Below are 25,649 nucleotides of genomic sequence, written 5' to 3' on the forward strand. Positions count from 1 at the left end.
TCTCCAGGATGGGCCTCATGGTGAATGCCACTGAAGGCGCTTGTGAGAGGAAGCATGCAGTGGTTTACTCGATTTCACTGTCGGGCGGAAAATGCTACGTTATTTAGACAGGTCATCTTAGAAGCATTCGTCTGAGGGAACACTGGGAAGCAGTCGGTGCTATCATAGCTGCTGGCCACTTCGCTCACCATTGCTGAAAGTGTATGTGTGCAGTGCAGTTTTACTGCATCCGTGTGCTTAGGCAGTTGTGTGGGCAATCAGGCAGGGGAATTTTCTAGGCTTTTTGTGTAAGAAAAGCTGGGGATCGATCTGCGAGGGTTCCATTGCTGGCTCTTAGCAATAAATAATCTTAAAAGAAATCTGCGCGTGAAACTGCTCAGTAAGGTGAGGCATGAGTAGGCTGTGTAGGTGTGTAGAGATTTAAAAATTAGGAAAGTTTTTGGAGGTGTTTTTTATCTTTCGTATGTTGTGCAGCCTCCTCCGCAGCTCGTGAATTTTTTTCTGCAAGTAAATGTCCAGTTGAATTTTAGCGCTGCATTCTATGTGTTGTCTCAACTTTGTCCGTTGTATTATTATTATTTTTTTGCTAATTAGCCATCTCTCCTGTTAATGCACACCAACCAGCTCGATTTGCTTCTCCAAGTCTACTCTATTATTTTTTAGAGAGAATAACACTAAAGTTCATTCACTTAGCCCATTTGTGTTCATGAAAGGAAGAATTAATGTGACAAAATGCATATAAGAAACTCTCCTATTGCCAGGTTCCTTTTCTCAAGTTTTGTTATCGCCCCAATACAATACCTGACTTTCCGTAACCCGACTTTCCGTTTAGCCGGCACAGGTTCGCCCAAGTAAACAGTTTGATCTGACCATTCCGTCTCCTGCCTTCAACCACGTCACGACCCCATGACAATATTGTGGTGGCTGCATGCCCCCAATAGAGAAAGTTTTGAGAAAGTGTTTATTGTTGAGAAGAGCAGTGAGTTAAGCAGGTTGCTGATACTATGACGTCCTGTCATTCCTTAAATTATTTTCGCTGTTGCTGTCATTTCTATTGTTGTCCAACATGCAACAGCGCAACATTTTCGTGTATTTGAGCTCGTTCTGCCCACATTCCTGTATGTATGATGACTGCAACACGTAATGCACATCTGGTGCCGTTGCATCTTCTCCGTATGCCGCTTCATTGCATGTCCTTAGTTTTGCGGTGCCTTTGGCTTTAATCGTGCATGATCAATGGATTCACTTGCATCCATAGACCCTTCTCACAGTGTGTTGTAACCTGGAAATAAAAAAAGCACCTGACATTGCTCTTGTCACTCATTGGGCCTGTAACCAGCGCTGTCAGGTTACAGATAATGCGAGTGTGTTAACTTTCATGGTATGACATTGATGTGCTTATCATAAAGCACATCAATGTAGATTTCAGGCAGTCTTTTTGCCATATGTAAATACATAGTTGACAGTGAATACAAAAGCATGCTTGCTAATTGGAGTACACAAGTAGAGCATGCAAGTGCTCTAACATGTGTACTCTAAGTTTGTGTACATGTGTACTCTAACATGTGTACTCTAACATGTGTACTGTAAGTGTACTCTAAATTTGGTGGTTTATCAACGAAAGCTATATGATTATTACGAACATTGTAGCGGGAGGATTTTTTAACGATTTTTGCCACCTAGGGTCTTTTTACATGTACTTGATTCTCAGTGCACTGGTGTTGTTATATTTTCCCCCATCGAAATGCGGCCGCAGTAGCCTGGCAAGCTCCTTTCATCTGAATACTTCGGCATTACATTGATACAGCGTTTCAATATTGCCAGGAAGTTAAACACGGTTGGTACAGTTTTTCAATATTTCCAGGAAGTTAAACACGGTGAATTCGCAGTAAAGTGCCAGCAGTGCCACTTGAAAACAGAGATAAAAAATATGAGCTGTTACACACCCATTCCCCTGCCACAGATTCTCAGTTTGTTAAACTGTGAGGAGTATCCAAGTCCTTGCTGCATCTTGAGGGGAGACATTGCTATTAGGAAAGGTTTTTCATTTCTTGATTGATTTTCATGAAATTTGGTGAGCTTACCGGTATGTATATTTGTGCGATGATTTCAAATATGCAATCATTTTTTTTTGTGAAGGTACAGTTTTCAAAATACAAAATATTTTATGTGCCTTTTTTGTGAGAAGGATTTTTTTTTAACTGAGAGAGCTACAAAGTAAATTAGCATATACAAATCATCTGTAATCCGAGCTGATTGCAGTGCAATGAAAATGGATATTCTAAACCCATTACATGAAAAGTACCAAAACTTTTCTTGTGATGGGTTTAGAATATTCATTTTTGTTGCACTGCAATCATCTCGGATTCTAAATTATTGTGGTATGCTGATTTACTCTCATGAAAATTCGTTAACAGGGATTGTGTTGAGCCGACGTTCTGACAAGTGGAGTTGTCTTCCACAAGGCTAGAACAGAACTGTTCTGTTCTAACCTTGAGGAAGACAACTCCACTTGTTGAAATGTTGGCTCAACACAACCCCTGTTTAGATGTTTTTTGCAAGCTTCCATCTTCCCCTTCCTACCGTTTTCTGATCTTTCACTTTCACTTTATTTCTTTAAAGGCCCCGAGTGGGGGCATTACATAAGGGGTGGGTGTACAGTAAGGATACATGATACATGACCATTCAGGATGAGAGGTGCACTTTTACAGCATCAATGAAAGCATCTGGGTTGGTGGTGGCAACGATGGCGTAGGGAAGGCCGTTCCAGTCTACAATGGTGCGTTGGAAAAAAGAAGACGAGAAGGTGAGAGTACGGGTTTGAGGACGACCAACACTTAAGCAATGACCTGTACGAAGGGATATGCGAGCAGGCGGTGAGATGTAAGGTGGGCTGATTGAGTGAACTGTAATACACCGGTAGGGATCGAACCTGTGACCTTTCTTCGACTTACAATGAATATCGATAACACACGCCTGTACTTTTTCTGGCATCATCGCCAGTTAGATCTCATTAATACTATTTTCATAAAGAGGCATGCCCTTACTCTCTTGAGAGGTGGCGGCGCCGGCTCTTCACGTCATATAGCAGATTGCATTTTATGTGGCGTAGTGGTTAGAGCATCCGCCTCGCATGCAAAAGGTCCGTGGTTTAAATCCCGGTGCCGCACAGTTCCCAACCGGATAAAAAAAAAAAAAAAATTTGCGTGGTGATGGAACTGCATTACGAGGCCTGAGGTGCGGCCTCACCAGTAACCACCGCCGGGAACGCACTCCCTCACCAGAGAAGGATTGGCCACCCTGGTGCAGTATCTGGCCACTACCCCCCACATGCATACGTCAAATAACTCACGGCCCTCAGTCCCCAGCAGCTGCGAAGCAACTGACCACGACGGCAGTCAAATATGCAACGTAGCAGATGGTGCTAAGAATCTCTGGATCTGGACAGGCCACGATAGAAACCCGAACCTGCAACGTTTAACGCTAGAACCTTATCTAGTGAGGGAAGTCTAGCTGTACTGTTCGAGGAGCTAGAGGGTGTCAAAGGGTATATAATAGGGCTCAGTGAGGTTAGGAGGACAGATGAGGCCTATACGGTGCTACAGAATGGGCACGTTCTTTGCTATCGGGGTTTGGCTGACAGAAGAGAACTGGGAGTGGGGTTCCTAATTCACAGAAACATAGCTGGCGACATAGAGGAATACTATAGCATTAATGAAAGGGTGGTAGGTATCGTAATTAAACTGAATAACAGATACAAGGTGAAGGTGGTACAGGCTTACGCGCCTACATCTAGCCATGATCACGCTTTAGTTGAAAGCTTCTATGAAGACGTGGAATCGGCAATGAGTAAGGTAAAAACACAATATACAATACTGATGGGAGACTTTAATGCAAAGGTAGGGAAGAAGCAGGCTGAAGACCAGGCAGTAGGAGATTATGGCATCGGTACTAGAAACGCCAGAGGAGAGCTACTAGTAGAATTCGCAGAACGCAATAATTTACAAATTTTGAATACCTTCTACCAAAAACTAGGAAACTGCAAGTGTACATGGAGGAGCCCTATTGGCAAAAATAAGAACGAAATAGACTTTCTAATGAGTGCACACCCAGGCATGGTGCAGGATGTGGAAGTGATTGGCAAGGTACAATGCAGTGACCATAAAATGGTACGGTCTCGAATTCGCCTAGACTAATAATAATATTAATAATAATAATACGTTCATTTCATCATCATTGTGTACATGATGATTTGAGGAAAGAACGACAGAAACTGATATGCAAGAAGCCAATCACTGAGCTAGCACTGAGAGGGAAAGTACAGGAATTCAGTTTCGCTTCAGAACAGGTACTCGGCTCTTAGTGAGGAAACCAATCTTAGCATAGATACAATGAATGATAATCTGATGAGTATCATTACGGAGTGTGCAGTGGAAGTTGGAGACAGGGTAGTTAGACAGGACACTGGCAAGCTTTCCCAGGAAACGAAGAATCTCATTAAAAAGCATCAAATCATTAAAGTCTCAAGTACAACAGACAAAATAGAACTGGCAGAGCTTTCGAAGTTGATTAATAGGCGTAAGGTATCCGATGTAAGAAGGTATAACATGGAAAGAATTAAACATGCTCTGAAAAACGAAGGAAGCGTCAAAGCAGTGAAGAAGAAACTTGGGATAGGCAAAAATCGAATGTATGCACTAAGGGACAAAGAAAGCAAAATAACTACCAATATGGATGGATAGTTAAAATAGCGGAGGAGTTTTACAGAGATCTGTACAGTAGCCGGGACAACCACGACTTTAATACTATAAGAACTAGCAGTAACCCAGATGACACCCCACCAGTAATGATAGAAGAAGTCAGAAAAGCTTCGGAGAGCATGCAAAGAGGCAAAGCTGCTGGTGAGGATCAGGTAACATCAGATCTGCTGAAAGATGGAGGACAGATTGTGTTAGAAAAACTAGCCACCCTGTTTACGAGGTGTCTCCTGACGGGAAGGGCACCAGAGTCTTGGAAGAACGCTAACATCATCTTAATACATAAGAAAGGAGATAACAAGGACTTGAAGATTTACAGGCCGATTAGCTTGCTCTCTGTAATATACAAGCTATTTACAAAGTTAATTGCTAACAGAGTAAAGAAAACATTAGAATTCAGTCAACCAAAGGAACAAGCAGGATTTGAACAGGCTACTCAACAATCGATCACATTCATACTATCAATCAGGTAATAGAGAAATGCTCAGAATATAACCAACCACTATACATAGCCTTCATAGATTACGAGAAGGCGTTTGATTCAGCAGAAATATCAGCCATCATGCAGACACTGCGGAATCAGGGTGTCGATGAAGTATATACGAACATCCTGGAAGAAATCTACAGGGGATCAACTGCGACCATAGTGCTTCATAAAGAAAACAACAGAATACCAATCAAGAAGTGTGTAAGGCAGGGGGACACAATCTCCCCAATGCTATTTACCACGTGCTTACAGGAGGTTTTCAGAAGCCTAGAATGGGAACAGTTAGGGATAAGAGTTTATGGTGAGTACCTTAGTAACCTGCGCTTCGCCGATGACATTGCATTGCTGAGTAACTCAGGGGACGAATTGCAACTCATGATTATGGAGTTAGACAAGGAGAGCAGAAAGGTAGGTCTTAAAATGAATCCGCAGAAAACGAAAGTATTGTACAACAACCTCGGAAAAGAGCAGCGCTTCGAGATAGTTAATAGTGCACTTCAAGTTATAAATGACTATGTCTTCTAGGTAATAACCGCGAAGCCGAACCACGAGATTGAAGTAACTAGAAAAATAAGAATGAGGTGGAGCACATTTGGCAAGCACTGTCAAATTATGACAGGTAGATTGCCACTATCCCTCAAGAGGAAGGTATATAACAGCTGTATCTTGCCGGTACTTAGCTACGGAGCAGAAACCTGGAGACTTACAAAGAGGGTTCAGCTTAAATTGAGGACGACGTAGCGAGCAATGGAAAGAAAAATGGTAGGTGTAACCTTAAGAGACAAGAAGAGAGCAGAGTGGATTAGGGAACAAACGGGGGTTAAAGATATCATAGCTGAAATCAAGAAGAAGAAATGGACATGGGCCGGGCATGTAGGGCGTAAACAGGATAACCGCTGGTCGTTAAGAGTAACTAACTAGATTCCCAGAGAAGGCAAGCGGGTTAGGGGAAGATTGATTGATTGATATGTGGGGTTTAACGTCTCAAAACCACTATATGATTATGAGAGACGCTTAGGGGAAGACAGAAGGTTAGGTGGGCAGATGAGATTAAGAAGTTTGCGGTATAAATTGGCAGCAGCAAGCACAGGACCGGGTTAACTGGGGGAATATGGGAGAGGCCTTTGTCCTGAAGTGGACATAGTCAGGCTGATGATGATGATGATGAATACATTTTGAGACAGGGATAGGCTGGTAGTGCGACGGTGACAAGAAAGAGCGGGCAGGCCAGTTGCCGCCTTTAATGAGGATACACTAATGTTATACGAATATGATGAGTGAATGAACCTGATGGCGCGGTTCTACATCATTTTTAATGCGTCTATGAGATAAGATTGATGAGTATTCCAGATTGCGGACGCGTACTCAAGTTTTGGTCAAATTAAAGATTTGTATGCGATGAGTTTAACGTTAGGAGGAGAGCTGCGTAAATGACGTCTTAGAAAGCCTAGGGTTTTGTTACAGGATGAGATAACGTTGGACACATGCGGAAACAAATTGAGATCTTTGGAGATAGTTACACCGAGATATTTCAAGGTACTAACAGATTCAATAGGAGTGCTAGCAATTTTGTACCGATAGAGGAGAGGGCTTTGCGAGCGGGTGAAGGACATTAATTTGCATTTACTGGGATTCAGGACCATAAGCCAGCGATCACACCAATTCAGGATTTAGATAAACTGCTCTGCAGCACAGCCTGGTCGGAGGTATTTCTTATTGACTGGTAAATAACGCAGTCGTCTGCGAACATACGAATAGAGCAAGTAACTTCCAATGGCAGATCATTTATATATATCAGGAACAATAGGGGACCCAGCACGGAACCCTGGGGGACACTGGAGGATACAGGGACGGGGTTAGAGGCTATGTAATTGATGCACACACACTGAGACCGATTAGTAATGCATTCTTTAACCCCTTGTATGACATCTGGATGCAAACCTAAGTGGTAAAGTTTTAACAGCAAGCGTTGATGTGGTACCTTGTCGAAGGCTTTAGCGTAGTCAAGGAATATTGCGTCTACCTGTATATTAGAGTTCATGTTGGAATGCAAATCAAGAACAAAAAGACCGAGCTGTGTTTCACAGGACAGACCCTTGCGAAAACCATGCTGTGATGAATGGAAAAAGCTGCTGGAATCGAGGAAGTTCATGGTGTTAGTGCAAATGATATGTTCCATGATTTTACATGGTATGCTGGTTATGGAGATGGGCCAGTAGTTTAATGGTGAAACTCTGTTACCTGACTTGTGGATGGGAACGACCTTCCCCACTTTTCATTCATTCGGTAGAGTGCCTGATCATAGAGACTGCGAGAACAACAAGGTTAAGACTGTGGCAGAAATATGTTTTGTGTTCTTTAGAAGTTTAGAAGTGACGTCATTAACACCTGCGAACGAAGAAGCCTTTAGCTTTTCAATCAGTGATGCGACGCCTTCGGCCGAGAAATTTATAGCCGGCATTATTGACATGATAGGGGTAGGGCACTCAGGTAGGGGGGCGTCTGGTTCGGCTGTGAAAATGGATGAAAAACCGGTGTTGAATATTTATTTACATAATACTGCAGGCCCAGTGAAGGGCCCAAGCAGGAGGGACATATTTACAAAGCTCGTAATAAGGACAACAGAAGATCAAGAACATGAAAAGCGCGAAGAATAAGGACATAACTCAAACAATGAATAAGAAAGACGTTTAACACTTTAACAATACAGGTCAAGATACAATATGTTCAATTGAGTCTATGCTATTTATGAATAATGCTGGTAATTGATTCCATTCGGTTACAGTGCGCGGGAAAAAGGAGAATTTGAAAATGTTAGTTCTAGCATTGAAGGGCATTAGAGAGTCGGCATGCCGGTGTCTTGTTCTGCGAGCGGTGAGTGGTTGGATGTATTGTTCTGGTCTCATTGACAATTTGTTATTCTTGAGAAGATAAAGAAATTTTAATCTTTGGATTTTACGTCTTAGTTCTAAGGTTGGTATGTTATGGTCTCTCATGAGTTGGGTTGGGGAATCGCTCGAACGGTATTTAGAGTAAACGAACCGAACCGCTTTATGCTGAATCATCTCAAGTGCATGAATGTTAGTTTTTGTGTAAGGGTCCCAGATTATACATGCATACTCCAATTTCGGTCTTACAATAGATGTATAGGCTAGCATTCTAACACTTGCAGGACAGGATGCAGGACAGGATGTTTGAGCTTATGTCTTAAAAAGCTCAGTTTACGAAAGGATGACGCACAAATGTCTGAAATGTGCTTGTTCCAACAAAGTGTTTGTTATGGTAAGACCCAGGTACTTATATTCTGTAACTTCGTTCAAAGGTTGTCCTGAAAGGTTGTAAGGGAAGGATAGAGAAGTTTCTTATTGGTTATTTTCATAAAAACTGATTTGTCGGCATTTAGGTTCATATTCCACTTAGTACACCAGTCATATATATTACAAAGATTGGAATTCAATACTGATTGGTCTTCTCGGCATGTTATTTCATTAAATAATACACAATCATCTGCAAACAGCCTTATTTGAACAGGGCCAGTAATTACATCCACAATATCGTTAACATATATGAGAAACAACAAAGGACCTAAGACACTTCCTTGCGGGACACCAGATGTCACGGGGAGGGATTGTGAACAGTCATTATCAATGCGAACGAATTGCTTGCGGTTACTCAGGTACGAAGATATCCAGTTAACTATAAATGCAGGAAGACCAGTAGATTGTAATTTATTGATAAGGTGAACATGGGAAACAACATCAAAACCTTGGAGAAATCCAGAAAAATAGCATCTACTTGGCCCGACTTGTCAAGAATGGCGGCAAAACTGTGAACAACCGATGTTAATTGCGTTACTGTAGAGAAACCTTTTCTAAAACCATGTTGAACAGAAGAAAGCAAATTACGGTCATGTAAAAATTTGTGAATGTAGTTAGCTATGATATGCTCAAGAAGTTTGCAACACGATGATGTCATAGAAATTGGCCTGTAATTACAAGGGCATGCAGGGTCACCTTTTTTGAAAACGGGTACCAAGCGGGCTATTTTCCAGTCAGGAGGTACAATTGCGGTTGAAAGAGACGCGCAAAAAATTATAACCAGAAATTGAGCCAACATCTCGGCATAACGGCGAAGAAAAATATTGGGCAATTTGTCCGGGCCTGGGGAAGCTTTTGTTTTAAGGTTAAGGAGCAATGAAACAACACCAGGTAAAGATATAAAGTCATCATCGGGAGCTGAAGGCACATGGATTGTAGGCATGGGATCACTCGATTTAGAAAAAACACTTTGGAAATAAGCATTAAAATGTTCAGCAATATGGAGAGGTTCAACAAGGAGCATGCCACCGTGGTTAAGTTGTTTTATAGGCTTTATTTTACTGGACAGGAAACGCCAAAACTTCTGTGGGGCATTTCTGATATAGTTTGGCAAAGTATTTTCAAAGTACAGACGCTTTGAGTTTGCGACTGCGGAGTTGAGAACGATTTGGTTGGCACTAATAGTATTACGGTCAGCCGCTCCTCATCTTAGCCTTTTGATTTTCCTTTTGATATGCAAAATTTCACGCGTTATCCATGGAGTTGTTTTTCGTACATGTCTTATTTTGTTTGGAATGAAGTTGTCGAGGCAATATACGCAAATGTTCTTGAATTTATCCCATAATTCGACGGCATCGGAACCACAAAACCATCTGAGGGAAAGGCCGAGATGGTCTAACACACTTTCATCCTGGGCCATTGAAAAATGTTTGACAAATACAGATTTGGGCCGAGGCCCGGGGTAGCGTATATTTTCAAAAACACAGGAAAACTCAACAATTAAATGGTCAGAAATACCGCTACTAACATTCACGGTAATATTTTCAATTATACGGCTCAGAAAAACTAGATCAAGCATCGAGCTGCTTGACCCTGAAACACGTGTTGGTTGTGTTACGATTTAATGCATGTCATGGTTTAACATTATATCAAAAAGGTAAGACGCGTGAGTGCTTAATCCTGTACTGCAAATAGTATTTTCCCAATCGACGCCAGGCAAGTTAAAATCGCCTACCAGAAAAATTCTGTCATGCCGAAATGTCGCCATATGGTCATACAAAGCTTTTAAGTACTCCGGTGGGGAATCGGGTGGACGATAAGCCGCAAAAATGAGAAAACAACGCCCCCAACAAGATGCTTTTAAAGTAACGCTCTCATGATTACTTATTTGTTGCAAAGCAGTACAGTTAATTCCATGTTTTATCAGAACGGCAACACCACCGCCCCTAGACGATCTATCATGGCGGAATACTTGATAAGAAGGGGGAAAAACAGTATCGTCCTCGATATCACCCCGTAACCAAGTCTCTGCAATAACTACAACATGTGGGTTATGGCCCAATATGATAGCTTCAAGTTGTTCCGATTTATTTGCAACACTGTGAGTATTTATGTTTAAAAGACGGAGCTGCTTATCCTCAGAAATATATTAGTGCACTCAGAATCTGAAAGGATATCACCCTGATCCGTATAGATACGGATAGTGCGGTTGGGCTGAGGGTTAATGATCTGCCAGAATTTACGGGGGTTATCAGTTATCATGCGGGGAAGGTCGGAGTAAAAAAAGGAATGTTTACGTTCTCGAACTTCTGCGAGATATGCGTGTTCAGCTTGATAATATCTGTCCCACGAGTTGGCATTTGGTTTAAACTTCGCGGTACGAAAGAGCCGCTTCTTTTTGTTCTCAAGTGTTTTAAGGGTTTTGGTATACCACAGCTTATGACGATTAGAAGGAATAGTGGTGACTAGAATATATTTGTCCGCTAAAACATTCATCTTGCCCTGAAAATATTGCTACGGGGCGCCACAAATGAACATTCTAGAAAAGAGGACGATGTTTAGGGCGAGCTCGTGCAGACCGGGCTCCATATTGTATGCCTGCCTGTTTACCGAAAGTAAAGGCATTTTTCAGACTCCTTCTCCCCGTAACATTTTGGTGGAGAGTGCGGGTCTTCCCACAGTCAACACCACGACGATTCTACGCAGCGGACGTTCCTTGGCTGCCTGTGCGATGCCTGATCAAGACGAACACGAGGATTTTTCGGAGACTACCCCAAGCGTGCTTCGTCCAACTACGCAGCCACCAACAGCACCGCATCCAGCTGCTACTAACCGCACCATCGTCCTGACTCAACCGCGTGACCCAGGCACATTTTCGGGCAGTGACAGTACTGACGTGGAGGAATGGCTTCAGCTGTACGAAAGGGTGAGCGCTCTTTACAACTGGGATCCGACGCTCATGTTGGCCAATATTATTTTGTACCTTGATGGTACAGCTAAACTTTGGTTTTCCAACCACGAGGAAGATATCACAAGTTGGGACATCTGTAAACAAAAACTCATCGATCTCTTCGGCAAGCCCATCGGGCGTCGTCGTGCTGCGCAGAAAGAACTAGCGTCCCGACTCCAGTCCGGCACCGAGTCGTACGTCACATACATACAGCATGTGCTCGCCCTCTGCCGGAAGGTTGATGACAAGATGCCGGAATCTGAAAAGGTCGCGCACATCCTCAAAGGAATCGCCGATGACGCTTTCAATCTCCTCGTATATCGAAACTCATCGACCGTAGATGACGTTATTAATGAATGCCGACGCTTTGAAGACGCGAAAAGTCGCCGCATCACTCCGCACTTTTCGCGTCTTCCCAACACGGCTGCAACATCAACCTGCGAGGACGCCCGTTTGGCACCAGCCCATGCTGCTTCCGACAATATCGTGCGCATCGTGCGCCACGAAATCGAAGCAGCATCTCCTCTGTCTGACCAAGTCCAGGCCCCTGACGACTCTCGCGCCACGATTTCCTTAATCAAGAGTGTCGTACGCCAGGAACTAGCCAACGCCGGACTTCAGACGCTATGCCCCGTTAACCGACCTGACTACCGACTGCCCAGTACACCTAATATGTCCCGCGGACCGAACAACCGCCCACGTTACCGGAACCCGGCAGAATGGCGAACTTCCGATGACAGACCGATCTGCTTCAACTGTGGACGAGTGGGCCATATTTCACGTCATTGCCGCACTTCCTGGGGTTGGCAGCCATGGTCGCATTATGCCAACACCCGACGCCCACTTGCTGGCTCTCGGATGCCGATCTACACGGCACAAGATGATGCTTCGCCATCCAGGCCCGCCCAACCAAGCCGCTCTCCGTCACCCTCTGGACGCATGTCCCGCTCAACTAACCGACGTCGCTCCCCCTCGCCCTCCTACCACCAGTCCTCGGAAAACTGATGGGCGCAGCTCCTAGAGGTGAGCCTGCTTCGACGACCCGACCCAAAATTCCTCTACACACGATACCCGGACACAACAACTTGATTAAAGTAAATGTTGACGGTACTTCTGTGGCAGCACTCATTGACACCGGCGCTCACATCTCAGTCATGAACTCCAGCCTTTGTGCTCGACTCAAGAAAGTGCTCACTCCTGCTCCGATCACTCTTGTCCGAGTAGCTGATGGTGCAACACCAGCGGTTACCGGGATGTGTGCCGCCCGTGTCACTGTTGCTGGACGTCATACCACTGTTCTGTTTTACGTACTGGACCACTGCCCACATGACATCATATTGGGACTCGATTTTCTGTCGGAACATTCCGCCCTGATTGACTGTTCTGCTGGTGTTGTTCAGCTCGTCCTACCACACGCCGTTGACCCTCCTGATCCTGCGCCGCCAAAGCTATGCTCCGCCGACTTTGTTCGCCTATCTTGCCGAGCTGTGACGTATATCGACGTCTCTTCTGATCCACCTGTGGCTGACGGCGATTATGTCATTTCACCTAATCCTACAGTACTCTGTTCGCTCAATGTTGCGTTCCCTCACACCATCATCACAATGAAGAACAACGTGGCATGTCTCCCTATTGTGAATTTTGGACTTTGCTCTGAAGTGCTGCCACGAGGAATATCCCTTACAACCCTTGCCCCGGCCGGCGACTTCCACATATCGGCCTTAACAGAGGATACACCGTCATCTACAAGTATTCAGTCGCGCAGTACACTAGACTGCATAACTGGAATGATTGCCTCTGATCTCCCGGCCGAGCATGTGTCTGCGCTTCGTGGCCTTCTTGCGTCGTATGAAGACGTCTTTGATCTCTGCGACCGACCCCTAGGTCAAACGACCGTCGTAAAACATCGGATCAACACCGGTGATGCAAATCCAGTACACCGGCGACCCTATCGAGTTTCCTCCACCGAGCGCCACGTGATCCAGCAAGAAGTCGACAAGATGCTTGCCCGAGACATCATTGAACCTTCTTCAAGTCCTTGGGCTTCGCCCGTTGTGCTTGTGAGAAAGAAGGATAACAGCTGGCGCTTCTGTGTCGACTACAGAAATCTTAACAAGGTTACGAAAAAAGACGTATATCCTCTGCCGCGGATAGACGACGCTCTTGACTGCCTTAGTGGCGCAAATTATTTCTCTTCCATCGACCTTCGTTCCGGGTATTGGCAGATATCAGTTGATGACCTGGACCGTGAAAAGACGGCATTTATAACTCCCGACAGGCTCTATCAGTTCAAAGTAATGCCGTTCGGTTTATGCAATGCCCCGGCTACATTCGAACGAATGATGGACGCTCTTCTTCACGGTTTCAAGTGGTCAATCTGCTTATGCTACCTTGATGACGTCATTGTTTTTTCGCCAACTTTCGAAACACACCTCGAGCGTCTCTCAATAATTCTTTCGGTTTTCCGCAAAGCAGGGCTCCAACTAAACTCGTCGAAATGTCACTTCGGCCGCCGGCAGCTTACTGTCCTTGGACACCTTATCGATTCTTCTGGTGTTCGTCCTGATCCTGAGAAAATCCGTGCCGTCAAAGATTTCCCTGTGCCGACCTCTGCGAACGATGTTCGAAGCTTTCTGGGCCTTTGTTCTTACTTTCGTAGATTTGTGCGGAATTTTGCTGACGTCGCACGACCACTCACGGAACTACTAAAAAAAAATGTGACTTTTGTGTGGGGACCTGAACAAACCAGAGCATTCGTTGAACTGACGAGTAGACTTACGACGCCACCGATTCTCGGCCACTTTGATATATGCGCTCCAACGGAAGTGCGTACCGACGCCAGCGGCCACGGCATCGGAGCCGTTTTGGCACAACGACAGCATGGCTGCGAGCGCGTTATTGCATACGCTAGCCGTCTTTTATCGCCAGCAGAGCGAAATTACTCCATCACAGAACGCGAATGCCTCGCACTCGTCTGGGCAGTGGCTAAATTTCGGCCTTATTTGTATGGACGCCCGTTCACGGTTGTCACTGATCACCACGCCTTATGCTGGTTGTCGTCCTTAAAAGATCCTAGTGGACGTCTCGGCCGGTGGGCTCTACGGCTACAGGAATATTCCTACACGGTTGTCTACAAATCAGGTCGCCACCATGAGGATGCTGATTGCTTGTCGCGTCATCCAGTAGACCCAGCAGACCTTTCTGAGAGCGATGAGTCTACTTGCGTTTTGGCACTTTCCGAGTTTAGCAACATCGGAGATCAGCAACGCCGTGATCCTCACCTCAGAGATATAATCCTTCGGCTTAGTGGTCCCACAACTCCTCCTTCTCTCCGTATGTTCCTGCTCCAAGATGGCGTTTTATATCGCTACAGCATGCATCCTGACGGACCTGAGCTGCTGTTGGTCATACCACAACATATGCGTCAGGCTGTCCTTGCACAGTTGCATGATATTCCGACAGCTGGTCACCTGGGAGTTTCAAGAACTTATGACCGCATTCGACGTCGCTTCTTTTGGCCCGGTATTTACCGATCCGTCTGCCGTTACGTCGCCTCATGCAAATCCTGTCAACACCGCAAAAAACCAGCAACCCTTAAAGCGGGACGCCTTCAACCCATTCAGATCCCATCCGAACCATTTTATAGGGTAGGTGTTGACTTACTAGGACCGTTTCCTTTATCGGCGAGCGGAAACAAGTGGATAGCAGTCGCCACGGATTACATCACTCGGTATGCAATCACACGGGCCCTTCCTACCAGTTGTGCGACCGACGTCGCTGACTTTCTTCTAGAAGACGTCATATTACACCACGGCGCTCCTCGGCAACTGCTCACCGATCGGGGTCGCTACTTTTTATCACAAGTTATCCAAGACATATTGCACTCTTGCGCTACAAAGCACAAGTTCACAACAGCGTATCATCCTCAAACCAACGGGCTCACGGAGCGGCTAAATAGAACCATCACGGACATGCTCGCCATGTATGTTTCTTCCGACCATCGTGACTGGGACTTCGCCCTTCCATTTGTAACTTTTGCCTATAATACGTCTCGGCATGACACTGCAGGTTTCTCGCCATTTTTCCTCCTGTACGGACGAGAACCTACGTTGCCTTTCGACACGCTCCTTCCTGCCGTTGGCCACACGTCTGAATATGCCCGCGATGTGATTTCTAGAGCTCTAGAGGCACGTGAGATTGCTCGCCGGCGTCTGAGCGATTCGCAGGAACGACAACGACAGGTCTACAACGCGTGCCATAGTGATGTCCACTTCAGTCAAGGTGACACAGTCCTTCTCTGGACGCCGTCGCGGCGAGTTGGCCTGTGCGAAAAGCTGACTTCACCGTACTCGGGTCCGTACCGTGTGGTGCGCCAAGTCACCGACGTGACATATGAAATTGAACCTCTTAACGCCACCAGCGCGCGATCGTGTTCTGACATTGTTCACGTCACTCGGCTGAAACGATTTTACTCAGACCAACCAAGCACCGAGACGGTGCCTTCGCCGCCGGGGGTGATGCTATGGGGCGCCACAAATGAACATTCTAGAAAAGAGGACGATGTTTAGGGTGAGCTCGTGCAGACCGGGCTCCATATTGTATGCCTGCCTGTTTACCGAAAGTAAAGGCATTTTTCAGACGCCTTCTCCCCGTAACAATATGACCAGTTCTGTTGCACAGAGCGATTGTGAAATGTCGACTCGTAGGACCGATAGAATTCATGCAGTTCGTCATTTACGGCCGAGTAGTTACCTTTATTGTAGAGGCGAATTTTTTTTGCTGGTGAATGGTGAAAAGGTGGTTTGAGAGAAAATGTGGCATGAATTACTTTATGATCTCTTATTTCTTTAAGGTAACTAATTGATGACATGAATTCGGGATGTTTTTTGCTGGCGAATGGTGAAAAGGTGGTTTGAGGGAAAATGTGGCATGAATTATTTATGATCACTTATTTCTTTAAGGTAACTAATTGATGACATGAATTCGGGATGCGATGTCAGAATAAGGTCAAGCGTGTTGGCACATCTACCGTGACACAAGTTGGTTCTTTTATCAGTTGGGTCAGATTATGGTTAAGGCAGAAGTGTAGAAATTCAGCAGCCTCCGAGTTACCTGTAGCTAATTGCATAGAAGACCAATCAATACTGAGGTAATTAAAGTCACCGAAGAGCAAAATGCATGCATTAGGGTGCCGTTTGGCTAAATCACTCAAAATATTGTTAAGTTTGCTGGGAAACCCGGTATGATCAGTAGGGGGCCTGTAGCACATGCCAAGAATAATAGATGAAAGTTCGGTACGCAGATTAGCCACAGAATTTCGAGGTCACTTAATATATTGAGAGGGCAATAGGATAATTCAGTATGAACGGCGATTAATACCCCACCCCCTCTGCCACCTTGCCTGTATTTTCGAAAAATATCAAAGTTGGGAAAGTTGTTCGAAATTTCAGCATCAGTGATTTCACTGGAAAGCCATGTTTCGGTTAGTACAACTACATTACTATCGGATGATGACACCAGATTCGACACTACTTCGCCCCGTCGCGGTGGTCTAGTGGCTAAGGTACTCGGATGCTGACCCGCAGGTCGCGGGTTCAAATTCCGGCTGCGGTGGCTGCATTTCCGATAGAGGCGGAAATGTCGTAGGCCCGTGTGCTCAGATGTGGGTGCACGTTAAAGAACCCCAGGTGGTCAAAATTTCCGGAGCCCTCCACTACGGCGTCTCTCATAATCATATGGTGGTTTTGGGACGTTAAATCTGACAAATCAATCAATCAATCAATCGACACTACTTCACGTTTTGGAAGGAAGCTGCGAATGTTAGTGAAGATAACCGAGAGGGAAACGGTGGCACGGGGCATGCGAGTAAGGTGGCTGCGCGGTTGATGGGCGTGACGAGATAGCTATAGTTGTTCTTGCACACTTTGTGAAGCTTCATCAAAGAAGAAGCGTCATGGGCCAATGTGTAGCGTTTTAAATCGAAGTGAGTAAGGCACGGACTTGTTTTTTGCAGAGACGACAAGGTGTTTACGTGCGTTTTGTACCCCTTGAGAAAAGTTTTCCCCATTGCTGTATGTGGTACCTTTCAACTTACGAGCGTTAGTAAGGATTGCTTCTTTCGTCTTAAAGGCACAAAATCTGACAATGATGGGACGATTACGGCCAGAGGTATGGCGACCCAAGCGATGCGCTCTCTCTATTTCTTTTGTGTCGACTGTTAAATTCAGTTGTTCGGAGCAAAATTGAATGGTTGCTTCTCCAGGGTGTGCACGCGATTCAGATGAAGAATCGGGGGTACCATAAAAAATCAGGTTGTTGCGGCTGGACCGATTTTCGGCATCATCAAAACGGCTTTGTAAATGAGAAACATGATACACAGTTTCGGTGTTGTCAGTCTGTACGGTTCCAAGGTGCTGCCGCAAGTACTCGATGTGTTCACAACTCGCTTCCACAGAAGCCACACGCTTAGCGAGCTCGGCGAAAGTGTTATTCGTGGTAACAAGTTGTGCCTTAATGTCTTAATTTTCGTAATGACAGTGCTTGACCCGCAGTTAGCTTACGCAGCTCGGCGAGAATCGTCGCATTATCGGGTCCTGGGTTCGACTCGATATCACCCGCGACTAGTAGCAAGGAACGCACGACAGCTCCACACTCACAACAAGTAGCAAACAGGCGCTGCGGGCTCGGCAGTTGTAGTAAGAGGTAATTGCTCGACTTTTTTGCGTATAGGCTGTATGAAGGACCAACCTGCATGGTGAAGTGCAGAGGATTAGTGGTCACTCTCGCAGAAAAGCTGCCAAGTCCACAAGGCAATGACAACGGGGGCGGTGGCTTTATAGCTTTGGGAACGATTGATGTCGTTGACGATGGGGCCTTCCAAGCTGTGCCCAGGACCAAGTGCTGAGATAGTGGCATGGCTTGCCTCGTTGAATCCCGAGTACTGTCCAGCCAAGTCCCGCATGTTGAAATCTGAGCAGGTCCACGGGATGGTAGCGCGCGCACTAGTGATGCGCACGTTGATGATCCAGACAGTGCAAGAAAGAGCATCAGAGCGAAGGCATGAAGAATAACCTGGATGGTGAAGTGCAGAGGATTAGTGGTCACTCTCACAGAACAGCTGCCGAGCCCACCTCGGCAGCTGCTTTGTTACTCTCTTAGTTTAACACCACTTTGTTACTCTCTTAGTTTTAAAAAAACTCCCCAAAAGGGTCATAAAAAAGTGTGTATTCTAAAAACTGTACTTTATACAATAAAAATATTCGCATATATGAAATCTCAAGTCGGCATACACACATACATAAACTCGCCAAGTTTCATCAAAATTGATAAAGAAATAAAAAATTTTTTCAAGTGCTGCTTAACTAGAGCTCTGTATTTTCAGATTATTCTCAAAAAAACTTGAATAAACGTCTGCCGGTAAGATCTTGCCTTGCCTGCGTGACTTTCAAAGGGAGTTTTGAAAGCTGATAATTGTCAATCGAAAGGAGCGCACCTTCATCAGTGGCAGTAACCTCATGCTTGCATCTTATTTCGAGTAGCGTATGAAGCTTGCCCGTAGCATGACAGCGCAGTTTCATGACAATAAGAAGTATTAAATGACTAGTCTCACTTACTTGGGCTTTCGTTGGATGAGATAGGGATTCACTTTGAATGCTATAACGAGTCTTCGTTGCTTGTTTGCTTGTAAGAGAACACACATGCATAACTTCAGCATGCATGTGTGCAGTCATCCGTGGCAAGAAGAAAAAAATATTTTTTAAAGTCCTTTACCCACTTGACACATTCTTGTGAGTGTTTGCTTTGTAGTGCACTGCCTCTCACTAGTTGTCCCAGCTAGTGGGACTTTAGTGAAACGCAAGCACCTAACATGTCTTGTAGTGCTCACAGAGATAATTTTTCTGCTGCTGCCTGACAGTGTGCTACTGCCAGTGCTATGTATCGGGCACAGCATAGTGGTAGGAGGCTGCTACTTTTGGTGGCTTCTGCAAAGTCTGTTTTCCTTTATCCTCTCGTGTGACTTGAATTAGTATTTGCATGTAGCTTGTTTGCATGAGGCTGGTCTCTTTGCATGCACACTGCCTGCATGAATGCTCTGATAACAGAAGAGGCGCAGTCAGCCCAGACCCTGTTTTGTGTGGCCCAGCCATCAAAACATCGCTCTGGCAACCATTGTTAAGACGTGTGTCACTGAATTGCCACACCTCGCGTGTGTGTGTGTGTGTGTCGTGAACAGAGCCCGTCATTGGACCATACCCTCCTCCGGACAATTCTGACCTCGACGAATACGAAGGTAGGAAGACACATGCCCCATTACCTGTATAGTAGCATGTGGTGATAGCTTATCCAAGAACTTTTCTTTTTGTTTTGTTTTGGTAATGCTATTGCTTTGCAGCACCTCTTTGGCATTCATTTTTCTTTATTTCTTTTGACGGATGTCATAAAAGCTGCATCCAGTTGCATTGAATATAAGCCCTGTACCCCTCCATAGAATGTTCAATGCCAACATCCTTGGCAATTAGCTTTTTCAGGTTGTGAGCACCATTGGGAAGCTGGTGTCTACTGCATGCAGCAGGCAAAAATAGCAGCAGCAGAAATCTTGCTTTTACTTTCTTGGTCAAACAAGCCTTAAGTGTGTGAAGTTGAAGAAAGAAAAACTCATTTCTGCCTCTATTTTTCTGCTTATAAAGTGTGCTTGAGCCAGAGGAGAATGTGTCTGCATAGTAGGTCTAGCGTTCTTCTTCATGACATTCTTACACACAGAGAAAGCCTTCGGGCAAATATTTCAGGTCACATGTTGCTGGAGGAAGAAATTTCGAGCTATCCATAGATGGCACCCCTTATGGAGCATTGGAGGGAGTAACAAGCTACCATTGAAGTTCTGACTTGGTATATTTTGTTAATAGCTATTGTTTGATCTTGGGGATTACTGTCTCCAGTAGCACGATTACAGTGTACATTAGCTGTACATTGACAGATGCAGCAGTGTAAGGGATATTGAACAAGCTTCGACTGCCCATTCCAGCGTGATTGTCTGTTGCATGCAGCGCGAGGCAAACCATACTGGAGCATATTTAAAAGGCGACTGAGGAAAATGACAGTGGCTGCCGTATGAGGAACTGAATAGAGCATGGATAGCGAGACAGGAGAGTAGTGGGGTGCTGCACGAGATGTACTTCACAGCGGTGGTCTGTTACGAGGTGGTGCCATGCTAACATGTGCTGTCACTTGGTACCTACGACATTATTACTGAGGCATGGGACCGGTGCGTTTACTGATGCCATACGTGGAAACAAAGCACTGCGTGTCTGCCAGAGCATTGCACTGAAACCATGGGCTTTAGACCCACATTGCATGCACTGTTTTGCCTACACCACTGCGACTAGACAGTATGCTACAGCCACATGTCATGCTTTCTTTCGTTAGCACTGAGCGAGGCAACAGGCATATTGTTTTGTCTGCTGTTGCATCTAAGGGAATCGTTGGTGTGTCTATTTGTTTAAGGCAAAACTTATAGGTATATACCAGATCTTGCCTTGAAATCGTCCTCATATTAGCCAATACTCTCAAGTAACATGCCGTGGCAATGAAGAAGAGCCACAGGGCTGGAACTTGTGCATTATGAGGTAGCATCAAGCTGTGTGGCTGCCTTTTGTTGCAATTTTCATTTGTTACAAGAGAATACTGTACAAGCACAGCTCTTCATGCAATGGTTTCATGTTTGCGTAAGTAGGAACGGCGAAAGTAGAAAACAGTCACATTCAATCCTTAGTGGAGCTCTTTGTCTTGTTTTGTTATTTCACTGTAGTGAATTGTCCGAAATTTTTTTTTTTTGACATCAACAAGGAAAATGAGGAGCTTTTTTCAAGGACGCTACTACTTGCGTGCGCCTTGCGTTTGTACTTTCCTTTCATTTATACGAAAAATTTTCTGTGGGCATGCGGTAGAAATTTGTTCAGTGAGACTGGTTGTCTCCGCCACAGTCTTGATTGCATAGAAAGACTGCTTTCTGCTAATTGACAAATTTGGGAGTGCCCGTTGCTAGCAGCAGTTGCAGGTTGTGTTCTAATACTGCAAGCAGTGTTGTGCAAAATGCCTTTTCAGGGCACACTTTCTTGAAGCACATGGGGCACTACCGCACTGCTGGTAGTGGGCATAGGACATGCTGCAATTTTGTGCGGAATACATTTATATCAAGAACTCTTTTAAAGTGCACTCTTTTAAAAGCGGCATGAGCTTGAAATGTTCACTTCATTTTGAATTGCATTGCTCATTGGTACTTGACCATCATTGAGTGCAAAGCATTTGGACGAAAGGACATAGGCCATTGGGCGCTAGCACTTGTCTTTTTGTCCTTTTGTCCAAGCATTTTGCATTAAGGGTGGTCAAGTATGCAGTGCCATCCAACTCAAACTGATTTGTTAAGTTAATGCTCACTGATAGTTGCCACCTGTACTTAATCCATTTAACATGTTCACTGCATTGCAGCAGTAATTATTTTTAAAAATATGTAGTTATAAAAAGGAGAAAGCACACAAGTGATATATGAGTAACTTGTTCAGGGCAGCAGATACACAAAAAGTGTGTTTCGCGTCTTCATTTCACATCTGTTGCCAGCCACAAATCTCATCTTTGATATCAGTATAAGGGAACCTCTTGAAAAGTGGTAGGGTAAAACAAAAGAAAAAGAAAAATTTATTATTTGCTTGTTTGGAATGACAAGGCCTTCCTTAACAATGTCAAGTGCTTCCCACATTTTTGTACCTTTTGATTGAGCCAAAAAAACAGTTTTCGAGACCAGCTGATGAGAAGCCCTTTTCTCAGATGTGCACAACATAAGCTTTTTGCCTCAAGTAAACGTTGTTAAAATCAAAACTGGTAGTTTCTCTGAACTTAGTAGGTTACTTGAAAAATTTTCAAGCTACTTAAAGGTACATGGTCATAGCATTTACAGAGTCCACTTGCCTTGTGTGTGTGAGGCCCGCATGGGGACAAGCTTGTGTTCATTTAATTTGCGTTTAGTTACGCCTTTGTTGATTTTGTTGCAGTGGCAAAAAATGTTCTCATGTTGATAAATCAGAGAATTTCTTATAAAGCACAGTATAATTATGCACACTTTGGCTACTAACAGAAATGAGCACCCATGCAAGCACTTATGCAAGTAAGCTTTGTCCTCATGTCACGTTGACACAAGAATGAAATTTTACCTATAGGGACAATGGCTATGCTTTGGTTTGTGTGGATCTTCTATAAATCTTCACTGTGAGTAACTACAGACTGTGAAGGAACCATGGCACTTATAGAAAACACAATCGATCATGTTACTTGGAACGAAAACCCTCAGAACCTTTGAAACTGTTCTAACTTTCAAAAAGGCACGCATGGCCTGACTAAATGTTCTCAACACCATTTGGCATATCACCGAGGCACAGAACTGCAAAATGGTTTGGCAAAATCAACTACCATCGGCAGTATTTGGCCAGTAGAGACACAGAAGATAAGATAAAACAAGCCATGAAAACAAGTAAAAAGCTGGTTAGTTGTGGTGACAATATGGCACGTTGCTATTAATTGAATTGTTCAGCTCATCTTCACTTCGAGCAAAACATGAAATAAACTTGTTTTTCCTGTTTAGCTCGCAATAGCTCAATCTCTGTTTGTTACATTGCCTCATCCAAAAAAACTTGAAAAAACACAAAGGTGACTTTTAACCATGATAAATCAAACAATAATACGAAACTACTGGACTAGAATGGTGTACATACACGGAATCGTTTTCAGCTTTTTAGCAGTTTTCTTTAAAAAAATGCTAATAAGGACTCTCTGCTTTGCTAAAAAAATTGCGAAAATTCCAATACCTAAATAAAGTAGTTATTCTACAGGTTTTCCCGCTCAATTTAATCCAAGCGCCAGCCAAATTAATCTAGGCGTCTGTCAATTTAATCCAGGTGCCATTCATTTTAATTCAAGTGCCACTGAAATTAATCTAACCGCCAGCCGATTTAATCCAGACGCCAGCGAATTTAATCCTGATGACATCGGGACTTCAAAGCGACTCAGAATTTTCAGGAACGCGTGTAGTGAATAGCTTTAGAGTGAATTTAAGAGGAAAAACAATGAATGAGTCACTAGTGACAATGTGGCTCGCGCGACTGCATCTCGCCTATCACCCGCGCAAGAACTATTCACACCTTCGACATGCATATTAAAGGAAATGCTGTCAACACAGTAACAACTCGATACCTATTGCCCAGGCCAATGATCTGATCACTAGTGACTCAGGCGACGGCATCACGCATATCACCCATGCACGCGCTGTCTTAACCTTCCATCATGCATCTCAAGCGAAACGTCATTGAAAGAGCAGTAGTTTGATACCTAAAATTGGCCAAGCGACTTGATCACTAGTGACTCAGGTGACGTCATCACGCCTATCACCGACGCACGCAACGTTTCACCTGCTTCATGCATATCAAATGAAACGTATTAGAAAGATTAATAACTTGAACGCTGTCATTCGGCCTAGTGACGTGATCACTATAGGGACTCGCATGATGTCATCACGCCTAATACTCACTCAAGCGCTCTCTAATGTGCCTTCATGCATATCAAACAAAACGTCTTTGAGAGGGTAATAACGTGAACGCTGTCACTCGGCCTAGTGACCTGATCAATAGTGACTCGCGTGACGTCATCGCGCCTAACACCGACGCATGTGCACTCTAACCTGCCTTCATGCATATCAAACGAAACGTTTCTGAGAGAATAATAACTGCTGTCACTCGACCTAGTAACGTGATCACCAGTGACTCGCGCTGCACAGCCGTTCACCGGCCTACCGGTATATGTAGGCACCGGATCACGCATTTCGAATTCAGTCAAGGTTGTCTTTACATGGCTTTTGCTTGACTTGACGTTTTTCTTGACTCGAGTAGATGCGATGGAAGCAACAGTACCTTCATGCAGTAGTGAGGTACAACCCACCATCAGCGTCCCACGACTCGTTGAGGGCTTCTCCTTTATTCAATAAATAAGAATAATAAAGGCAAAATGACAATTAAGCGTTTCTAAACCATACTCAATTACCCAACATTGAACCGATACCCTCACCACTCTGCGATGCATTTACTCCAGCTCGTCGTGGGGGAAGATGTGGGCGGCTTTTTTGTTGCTTCTGATGTTTCGAAGTATGCCTTGGAAATGCGGGCAGCCAGGCCGCGCTATGGGGAACACACAGGTGTGCTAGACTAAACAGGCACGATTATTCCGAGCACACTAAACTATAATAAACAGCATGAAGTAGAGTGTAGAAAGAAAGGCACGTGTCAGGCACAGCGTTCTATGGCGCATCAGCAAATGGTCACTTGCAAATAGCAATAGTATGGATCTCGAGTACGGGGACTGCCCTTTATTACAACGAAATTGTTTCGTGGGGTAACTAGATGAAATATTATTTCTGCCGAAGGAGTGGTTGACAAATCTTTTTGTAGCAAGTTTTGGAACAGGCAAACCGTGCATCCTATGCTTGATTATGTATATACAGTGTTATGACTAGAGGCCCGATTGTATGCAAACGCCTATTTCATTTATTTTGTTCCTGTCATGCCATTTTGAAATATGAGCACGAATTAGAGGGCAAGGAGAGCTTTGATAGTGTTTTTTAGAGTGCCTATATATGTCTATTTCGGACGTTTCTGCGTAAATTAGAAGTGCCCGTAAATGCCTGTTTTCAAAATCGATGTCTATATAAACGCTATTTAACCTCAAATTTCGCTTTCAAGTACTGCTGGAGTCTGGTATTCATGTTACCTGGCAAAATTTAGATTTGAAGACACTGTGGGGGTGCAAATTACGCTTTATTTCACAAGTTACTTTTAGAACTGTCAAGCCTACAAGGCATTTTAGCCGAGAGGAAGGTCGATTAGCCTCTACACATGTATTCATCTATGTCGCGTCATCTGCTCAGCCTCTCTCCAGCGTTTTCTCGAATGCGTGAAGAGCAGGAGGTGCTTCTGTGCAGCAGCAGGATGATGAAGAATGAATTGTGAAACTGTGAAGACTATTCAGGGGAAGTAAAGTGTATATCAAAAAGTAATACCTATGTGGTTTTTGTTTTATTTGTCGTTTACATGTGGTGTTTC

The 25,649-nt window shown here is 44.4% G+C and overlaps 2 protein-coding genes across 20 annotated transcripts in view; one reads left to right on the plus strand and one right to left on the minus strand.

The window, feature by feature from the left end:
- The window catches only part of CAP (Cbl-associated protein), a 1,014,121-nt gene that overhangs the window by 845,711 nt on the left and 142,761 nt on the right, over window positions 1-25,649 (plus strand). For 17 of the 18 annotated variants that reach the window (XR_012887795.1, XR_012887796.1, XM_075881103.1 and 14 more), the window contains one exon: window positions 19,745-19,801. The exons of the other annotated variant lie outside the window; for it this stretch is intronic. Coding sequence is in view for 15 of the 17 variants with exons in the window: in XM_075881103.1 (XP_075737218.1) it covers window positions 19,745-19,801 (57 nt within the window). In the remaining 2 variants the exon portion in view is untranslated. The remainder of the gene's footprint in view (window positions 1-19,744; window positions 19,802-25,649) is intronic. 18 annotated transcript variants of the gene reach the window in all.
- Window positions 1-25,649, minus strand: part of LOC119160731 (uncharacterized) — a 166,925-nt gene that overhangs the window by 42,846 nt on the left and 98,430 nt on the right. The window contains exon 2 of one of the 2 annotated variants that reach the window (XM_075881119.1): window positions 18,259-18,582. The exons of the other annotated variant lie outside the window; for it this stretch is intronic. Coding sequence (XP_075737234.1) covers window positions 18,259-18,582 — 324 coding nt within the window. The remainder of the gene's footprint in view (window positions 1-18,258; window positions 18,583-25,649) is intronic. 2 annotated transcript variants of the gene reach the window in all.

Source organism: Rhipicephalus microplus, chromosome X (genome assembly GCF_043290135.1).
Source record: "Rhipicephalus microplus isolate Deutch F79 chromosome X, USDA_Rmic, whole genome shotgun sequence".
Lineage (NCBI taxonomy): Eukaryota > Metazoa > Arthropoda > Arachnida > Ixodida > Ixodidae > Rhipicephalus > Rhipicephalus microplus.